The 9,938-nt window shown below is 35.5% G+C and overlaps 1 protein-coding gene across 2 annotated transcripts in view; it reads left to right on the top strand.

The window, feature by feature from the left end:
- The first annotated feature begins 651 nt into the window (after positions 1-651).
- Positions 652-9,938, top strand: part of LRSAM1_1 (E3 ubiquitin-protein ligase lrsam1) — a 41,283-nt gene continuing 31,996 nt past the window's right edge. The window contains exons 1-6 of one of the 2 annotated variants that reach the window (XM_051214196.1): positions 652-759; positions 2,695-2,748; positions 2,795-2,983; positions 3,042-3,126; positions 4,409-4,573; positions 5,887-5,934. In XM_051214196.1, the coding sequence (XP_051067345.1) occupies positions 700-759; positions 2,695-2,748; positions 2,795-2,983; positions 3,042-3,126; positions 4,409-4,573; positions 5,887-5,934 (601 nt within the window). In that variant the 5' untranslated portion in view covers positions 652-699. Of the gene's footprint in view, positions 917-2,694; positions 2,749-2,794; positions 2,984-3,041; positions 3,127-4,408; positions 4,574-5,886; positions 5,935-9,938 lie in introns of both variants that reach the window. The other variant, XM_051214195.1, reaches the window with a different exon arrangement.

The raw sequence follows: 9,938 nt of genomic DNA, 5'->3' as shown, positions 1-9,938 counted from the left end.
GCTACTGAAAAACGAAACACCAATTTTTTCCAAACGATTCTACTTAAGTTCCACTCCTATTACTTTTGATGAGACGTTTCGTAGTCTACTATTTTCGACCACATGAAATTCTGAACAAATTTTCCTGCAAGCCTTTTCTTTTTCGGTTCTGAAAAGATGTCTTGTTATGTAGTACTTGTGACTAATTTTAATTGATGTGAAGAAGTTTTAAAAATTGTTTTGGAATCATTGAGAGATCTAGCTTTTGGTAGATTTGGGTTTATTCTGAGGCTTCACTATGTGTTATAGTAGCTTCTTTAGATCCATATGTAAAGAATCTGGTAAGAAAAGACGAGAAAATATCTAGTTTGACAACCGAGTAAGAACGTTGAACTCACTTAGTTTTTGATAAAAAAAGTCCTCAATATATCAATCACACAGTTGTGGGATTAAAAATTTAATAAATAAACATACAAGTGGACAAAGTGAGAGCCCGAGTGGGTTATATCAAGGCATTTGTGATTCATGAAAGGTAAGATCTAAAAAACTAACTTCCAATCTTACACTGAGTATTTTCGAAGTGCTTCGATGGCTTACACATGAAAGTAGCCTAAATATTTTACTTTCTATATCAGTTAAGTACTTCTTTGAACGTGGTGAATAGTGAATACATTTGAGAAGTGGATTTTCAGTTAAGGTGTCTACGATTCTAGGTCACTGATGTTTTCTAAAAAGCAATCTGATGGATCGAGGCGGTTGCTCGAGAAAAAAATGTACCTCGTAGGTTTAAACCAAGTGCTACCTAAAATGAGAAATTCAATTGAAACTGATGGCATTGATTTCAATATAAACGATATGTCGATTTATAAATCGTTACATTAATGTAGCTCGAGTAACCAGTAAAAGGGAAATAAAGGCGAATAAAAGGAAATAAAATGTGAATTCCGTTAGAAAATCAAGGAGGAACGCATAAAAATAATGCGGGATTTCTCCTTTTTGTTGCTGTCTGTCTGAAATACCGCCGAATGATCTTTTCGCCTAGTCCCAAGTATCTCATATGTTCACCTTTATTTCCATCGTATAACACGATGACTGCTGTCAAATACATTAAAAAAATGATACATGGATTAAGATATTTATTAACGAGAAATAATATCAAAGTTTATTGGGAGATCAACAACTGTTGATCTGTCTATTGATAGCCAGATGCTCGTTACGTATTTTAATTGTAAGTTCAGTGTACATTTGTCATTTACGACAATCAAAAGAAGTTACAGATGATGGACTATTTATGTCCTCACTAATAAGTGCATATGAAACCGGACAGGCCCTCACGAAGTACGTTTCATTAGTTCCAACGTGTCACGTGCACGTCAGAAAGTCAGTTCATCAAAAAAAAAAAACAAACGGTGAGACTACGCTTTGTGAACAACCTGTGATCGACGCTGAAGTGATTCTGAGAATTTTCATTTAATAACTAGGACTAAATAACTTATAAAGCAGCTTGAGGAATTAGAACTATAGGTTACAGTTGATAATTAGGAACTAGGTTTAGAGTTTTCATCACGAACTGACATCAGCTAAAATGCCAAGACGCTATACAGCTAGATGGGCAAATGAATTTCACGCCAAGACCTGTTATCTTATATCTGACTGGTTCGTCCATAAATTATAATCTGGACGAAAAAAAGCTTCACTAAAAATTAAGTTTAACACAAGAAAATTTCAGCAATATCGCTTTTCCTATGCTGTGTTGCTATGACGAATCAAAATAATCCTCTTGTGAATTCTGAAATTTAGTAAACGCATGGTGTCGTGGTATGAAATTAAGCTGTACAGGACTGTCATCTGTTGGTCCGTCACGACTCTTTGGTTTGGGTCCTAAAATTGGTGCAACACAGTGGCTTGAGACGTTATCAGATATGATTCAGGATAGAATCCAACGGCTATCCTTCTGCAGTTTTCATTCACTTCATAAAAATGAGTGTAACGTCCCTAATTAATAGAACTTTCTGGTTATATTTTTCCTAACTGATCTGCCTCTCCTATAATAATGTAATAATAATAATTATTATTGTCTTTTCAAACCCTCATTTTTATTGTATGGTGCATGTGTATTTGGTGCCCCCTTGTACCGAAGTTAAGGTGTTCAAATAAATAAATAAAACATTCACCTAATTAAAATCATCGTTTGAACTTCAGACAAATGGTTTCTTCATACTTATCAGAAAAGCAGTGGCTCAGTAGTCGGGGTGTTGAACTCTCAGCCACTATGTAGTCTGTACCAACGCTACTCCCGTCTATTTCGGTTCGACTGACTGGGTACTATCACTACTAACCCTCACACTTAGAATTTAGCTTCAAGTCAAGTATACAAGCCTGTACCTGGTAAATGAATTGATAATAATCTATCATACTTATAAATTTTCCTTGTTGACTTGAATACCTTCCTCCTTTTATATGTACTTTCTGTGTTGTACTATTTGTAAGTGTAGTGATTTGAACTCAATTATTTTTGTGTCAAGTATTTCTTATTAAGCTATATACGTGGAGAATACGTTTGAGATATTAGAAATATTTGTTTAAATTTTTTAAAATTAGGCTGCCAGTTTTCTAAGTGTGTTTTTATTTCTTAGTATTTCGTAATATATTTACAAATATTTTCTTTTTGAGATTGTATACCTATTCTGTTTTCTATACCTGTATAAATTTTAGGCTCGAGAATGTCCAGATGATATATTTGATCTGTCTTCGTGTGAACTTAAAATGGTAATATATATACTTTATATTTGATAGGATTACAATTAATATTTAGATTCCTGAAGGAACTTTTTCACTTGTTAAAGTTTTACTAAAGACAAAATTATATTTACAACAAAATTCCTTACAAAAACTTGATTCTGGTGGTAAACTAACATATCTTCAAAATATTGTACTGCTTGATATAAGTTCAAATGAATTTCAACAATTACCTAATAATATTTCTGAGTTGAAATGCTTACAGGTAATATTTTGATTATATTGTTTCCGGTAAAATTAATAGCCTAAAATTATATGTTTAGGTTTTAAATGCTTCAAAAAATCTATTATCAACATTACCGTCTACCATCACATCTCTTTCTCAACTTTTATTTCTTAACATTGAAGGTAAATTGAAATATAAAGATTTTCACGATAATTTTACGCTATACTATTTTCTCCCAGTGTTGTTCACACATGTCCTTAGAGTGATATTCTTTCTTGTGTGTATATGGGTTTTATGTTTTTTCGTTGTTGATATTCGAGATTACATCTAACCAATCTCTGTTGGTATGTTTGTTCCTTGAGTGAATGCCTCGATATTTTCTGTGACTACAAGTTAATTGTAAGCATTTTAGATAATGCATAGTATTGAACTCAGGTCCCATCTGATTTGAGGTTGCATCTCAGTATTTTTGTTTACACAGATGCGAAACCAAGCATTTGTCGCTTGAAAAGTTAACTCACTATCAATTTAGTGACAGTCACTGCAACTTTTAACTTATACGGTGGATATAACGTTGCTTATTATTATTTCCTTCTTTCGTTCTCATTAAGTAAGATTATAAACGAATATTTCAGGTTAAGTAAATATTGTTCCACTAACTTAACAAAATGTTCGATACTCAATAATGAACTGTAGATTTGTAAGCAAACTTTCACTCAATATTCATTGTACTTAAAAATATTTCAGTTGTTTTTAATTAAATAAATCTTATTTTTCCTAAATATCGATTGTTTTATGGTCAAAAATCGTTTGAACCGCATTAAAACAATAATATTCAGGGAACCAATCAAATTTAAGATGACGTCTATTAGAGTGTGTTCAAAATACAAAACGCAGTGAAAGATAACATATATCTTACTGAAAAGCAAGTAAGATTGTCTATACTCAGTTTCCCAAATACTTGAAACTGTTAAAAGTATCTTTTGTGCGACTATGTAGTGAATGCAAAGTGGAGTGTACGCTGAATTACAAGAAACACATGCTCCTAATGCAGACTATCTGAATGTAATTAAAGTGATCCAAAGCATAGAGAAACGTGTTTTAGGGGTAAACAATCTTAACCCTTAACTTAATCCTCATTGCTAACTCCCAGTCTTAACACTCTTAACCCGGACTTCTAACAATAACATTCCTAATAGTAACTCACGACTCCTACCTGGGCTCCTATTTTTTAATCCTAACAGATTTTTGTTTATTTATCATATTAAAGTTGTTTATCCCATTGCAATTTTATTACTGTTCGTCACAAATTGCTTCAAAACTAAACACTTTCCTGGTTGCGTAATAAACCGCTCAAGGTCGTAGTTATAACATCGTTTACTCAGAAATCTTTTACTTTCAAGATATAAGAAACAAAAATATATTCACATTTTGTCAAGAAAACTTATTTTAATTATTCTACAGATAATCGTCTTACTGAATTACCATCAGATTTTGGGAAATTACAACATATTACTAAACTTTATTTGAAAAATAATCCTTTGTCATCTTTACCTAAACAATTGTGCTATTTGAAAGATTTGAAAGAATTAACTCTTTCCTGCGATCATATACAATATCCTACTTCAGGTGGGTGTAATCTCATGAAATCTCAATGTTGTTCATTAAAAAGAAAATAGCTAATGTAATTCAGTTGTTAAATACAAATTTTGAGTCAAACTGTTTGTTTGAACGGCTAGTTTGATACTATCTAGTTAGTCAGAATATTGAAGTAATTGGAGCAAGAGGTTGTTGTTAATCTATTATGGACCAGTCACATAGTTTTATTTACACATACTGTGTAGTTATGCGCACTTATTTCTTATTTATGTTGGTGTGTGAACAGAATATTACACCATATTGTTGTATGAGTCCACTCATATATGGAAACAGCCGTGAAATAAGGATTTTATCTGTTTGCTAATTTCTTCTTTTGATTGGATACTGGATATTAATTAGTCGGACGACTGACAAACATTAAGGTCTTGGTATTTATTCATTATTCATTCAGATATTGATCAAATAGCTCATCTGGCCTACATCCTTAGAGCGAACTAATCAATAATTTGACTAGACAATACTAATGTTTTAATAATAAGGTCCGACCATATGGGCTCCAGTACAACTTATGAACATGTTTTTCTTCTTTTTGAAGAGTAAAACGATCTGGAAAGATTCCGCATTGAGTAATTAACTGCTAGAGGTACTCGAGCAAACTATCGTTTTCAGTAAATTGATTATGTCTCTACATTTGGAAATCCATAATTTCTGTGCTACAATGGTCGAAATGTTGCATATATAAACTAATAGACATTGTTACATGTCAAACTAGTGAACTTTTATATTGATTGTGACCTATGTCATTTGAAAATTCATTTAATAGGGAAAGTAGGAAAACTCCCTTCTTTTTTTCTTCTTCGTACTATTATTATTGCAGAGCATCAACCCAGCATCTAACGGTTTACACGTGACATGGTTGAACCTCACTATTCACGGCTTCTCGCTGAGACATCAGGAATCACCTCTCAAATTTAGTCACTAGTGAGCACATGATTATTATTACTATAAGGGGTTTGTGGGGATTTTTGAATTTTATAGTTTACATCACCGACTGATCTTGACCATTACAAACCAAGAAACCCTGGATAACTTGTTAGCCTTAGTATAAGACTTTTGACCAATGCACACGCATAACCCTAACCACTGAGGATCGAATCCAGATCCTTCAAGTCTCGCGAGGTGTGTCTAACCTTAGACCAACCTCTAAGTTGACATCCAATCCATGATATTGCACAGTTATTCTTTATTAGTATTGCTGAAATTTTATTATAATAATATAGAGGGCAAAGAGTTATGTATTTCCAATTGAATATATACTTTTTATATTGATTATTCTTTTCTAGATATATGTAAACTGGGACTGACATCAATAATGGATTATTTATCTCAAGGTATATTTTCCTAAAAGCAGTAATTTATTTTTTTTGTATTTTTCTCTATTTTTCTATTATGCCATATTTTCATACTTCATATTCATAAGTATATTTTTGTCTTATATAGTTCACAAATTCTCTTTATTATATAACTTTACAGATTGACTTGATTGTCATGTATTAAGAATTCAGTGTTATCATCCAATAGGAATTATTGAAATAATTCTATCGTCTCAAATTAATCCACTTACAGTATTGGAGTGATATTCAAATGTTTGCTAGAGACAGTATTTTACTCTTTAAATGACGCACTTAAAATATGACTACTAAGAGTGTTAGACATACTTAAGCTACAAATATTTCTTGATGGATATTTTCAAACTGCACTTCATATGTGTAATGGAAGTAAGCTAAACTAATGAGAAATTGTAGTGAATTTTAGTTACCTAGTACATATTCGCATGCTCAGTCAGCTTGGAGTCGTACATTTTTTTCATGATGTTCGGTGAAACTAACTGAATTCTGAAGTTGTATGTTATGGAGTAGTTATAGAGTCATAAATTGAGTCTGTTAATATCGGTTACCTCTTAAATGGTTATGAATGAGAAAGGTGTCCCAATCATCGTCTACTTTGATATGGTATGTTAGATAAAGTAAAAGGAGGTTGAAAGAGTAGCATATAATTGACTATGCTGAGCAAGAGAACTAGTTCATATGGTCTTTGATCTTTGGTTTGAGTGGTACAGGAAATCAAAAACTCTATGAATTACATCTGCTTGGAAATCAACATGGAATGTCGGTCGTTCTAGGTAATGTGACTTGGGAGTACTAAATGTCGTAATTACTTGCGGTGTTTGTTACCTGAGTTTGCTTATTTGTTTAAGTATTTCTGCTTACATTTTACTACTGTAGGGGTCTTTACTGTTTTGCTTATGATCTACTGTTTTCTGATGTAAATTTCGTGGTTGATAGAATTATTATGGAATTATGACGTTATGATTATAGGCAACACACTAAACTTGGCAAGGCTTGGGGGTTCAATATAACTATTTGAGTTGTTGAATTATCTACTGGAGACAATTATTATACCCTGTCTAAACTCTTTCGAATATTGTACTTTACTCAGTTTGAAGGGTTTCAGGAAGATGAGTTAGACAAAAAGTTGGAAAAATAAAAAGAAGTTGAAATACAAGTGTTTATCGAAAAATGACATGATCAGCTTGTTGTACGTTTCTGGATTCGTTCATAAGTGCTGATTCGCAAAGAATGAACCCATCAGTATACTTAGGTTACGTTTGTACTGAGCACTGCAAACAAACTGTTAACAATCTGTCTTCTTAAAAGAGGTCTTCTCTTTTAGCGATGTAACTAAACTGATTCATATCAAATAGTTGAACTGTTCAAACTACTACCTAGACAAACTAAGAAGCTAAACCAAAAAACACATGAAATAAACTTGCAGTATTTCATCCATCTTAATCTGTTTCACATAACTCCGCCTGAAGTCCCTCCGGGGGCTACTGCCGGTCCGAAGCCCGGATAAAGGAGGAGGGTTGGGCATGGGGTTAGCGTCCTCATCCCGTAGAAAACTAACTCGCTAAAAAACGCTAACCAGTAAAAATTATTCAAACCTTTTAAACTCTGCCCCGGGAGTCAGAAGGTCTTCATTTGACAGAACTATCACGCCTCATGATGAAAGCCGAAGTCCTTCGGAAGTTACGAGGCCGATGCCCCTTCTGACAACCAGAGCGACCATTTATTTAGGTACATGGAATGTTCGTACAATGTGGGACACCGGGAGAGCCTTCCAAATTGCTGCAGAAATGAGAAGATACAACCTAGAGGTGCTTGGGATCAGTGAAACACATTGGACACAAGTTGGACAACAACGACTGACTTCAGGAGAACTCCTGTTATACTCCGGCCATGAATAAGAACATACTCCACATACACAAGGAGTTGCATTGATGCTGTCCAAACAAGCACAAAATGCACTTATAGGATGGGAATCTCATGGACCAAGGATCATCAAAGCCTCCTTCAAAACAAAGGAAGAGGGCATTTCAATGAACATCATCCAATGCTATGCGCCTACTAACGATTACAATGAAGACGCTAAAGATTAATTCTACAATAGGCTGCAGTCAATCATCGAGAAGTGCCCAACAAAGGACCTGACCATTCTGATGGGAGATTTCGATGCCAAGGTTGGAACGGACAACACTGGATATGAAGACATCATGGGACAACACGGACTGGGAGAAAGGAACGAAAATGGTGAGAGATTTGCAAATCTATGTGCCTTCAATGAACTGGTCATAGGCGGCACCATATTCCCACATAAACGCATACACAAAACCACATGGACTTCACCGGATCACTCTACACAAAACCAAATCGACCATATTTGCATCAACAAAACGTTCAGGACTACTATAGAGGACGTGAGAACCAAGAGAGGAGCTGATATAGCATCAGATCATCACTTGCTGGTCGCCAAGATGAAATTGAAACTCAAGAAACACTGGACAACGGGGCGGACAATATCACAAAAGTTCAATACGGCCTTTCTTCAGGATACTAACAAACTCAACAAATTTAAGATAGTCCTCAGCAACAAGTTCCAGGCCTTTCATGATCTATTCAACGGAGAAGGAACTACTGTGGAGAGCAACTGGAAGGGGATCAAAGAGGCAATCACTTCAACATGTCATGAGGTCCTGGGTCACAAGGAGCACCATCACAAGGAATGGATCACTGTTGATACACTGGATAAGATTCAAGAAAGAAGGGTCAAGAAGGCAGCAATCAATACCAGTCGAACAAGAGCAGAAAAAGCCAAGGCACAAGCTGAATACACAGAAGTAAACAAACAAGTGAAGAGGAGCATCAGAACCGACAAACGTAAATATGTGGAAGATTTAGCAACGACGGCAGAAAAGGCTGCAAGAGAAGGAAACATGAGACAATTGTATGACACGACAAAGAAACTCTCTGGAAATCGCCGCAAACCAGAACGACCAGTGAAAAACAAGGAAGGCGAGGTAATCACCAACATTGAAGAGCAACAAAACAGGTGAGTAGAACACTTCAAAGAACTCTTGAATCGACCAGCTCCACTGAACCCACCCAACATCGAAGCAGCACCCACGGACCTCCCAATCAATGTTGGCCCACCGACAATTGAAGAGATAAGCATGGCCATCAGACAAATCAAGAGTGGCAGAGCAGCAGGACCGGACAACATCCCAGCAGAGGCACTAAAAGCAGACGTAGCGGCAACTGCAAGGATACTCCTCATTCTCTTCAATAAGATTTGGGATGAGGAACAAGTACCAAAAGACTGGAAAGAAGGACTTCTGACCAAAATACCGAAGAAAGGCGATCTCAGCAAGTGTGATAACTACAGGGGCATCACTCTTCTCTCAATACCGGGAAAAGTCTTCAACAGGATATTGTTGAACATGATGAAGGACTGCGTAGACGCCCAACTTCGTGACCAACAGGCAGGATTCCGTAAGGATAGATCGTGTACAGACCAAATCGCAACTCTACGGATCATTGTGGAACAATCAATTGAATGGAATTCATCACTTTACATAAACTTCATTGACTACGAAAAGGCATTTGATAGCGTAGACAGAACAACACTATGGAAACTTCTTCGACACTACGGCGTACCCCAGAAGATAGTCAATATCATACAGAGTTCATATGATGGATTACACTGCAAAATCGTGCATGGAGGACAGTTGACAAAGTCGTTGATGAACAGGGTGGATCTGATGCAGATGTGAAGGCGCGGATCGGTAAAGCAAGAGCAGCATATTTACAACTGAAGAACATCTGGAACTCAAAGCAACTGTCAACCAACACCAAGGTCAGAATTTTCAATACAAATGTCAAGACAGTTCTACTGTATAGGGCAGAAACCTGGAGAACTACGAAAGCCATCATCCAGAAAATACAGGTGTTTATTAACAGTTGTCTACGCAAAATACTTCGGATCCGTTGGCCGGACA

Source organism: Schistosoma haematobium, chromosome 2, assembly GCF_000699445.3.
Source record: "Schistosoma haematobium chromosome 2, whole genome shotgun sequence".
Lineage (NCBI taxonomy): Eukaryota > Metazoa > Platyhelminthes > Trematoda > Strigeidida > Schistosomatidae > Schistosoma > Schistosoma haematobium.
Note: the sequence above shows the minus strand (reverse complement) of the source record. Positions and strands in the feature narration are given on the sequence as shown.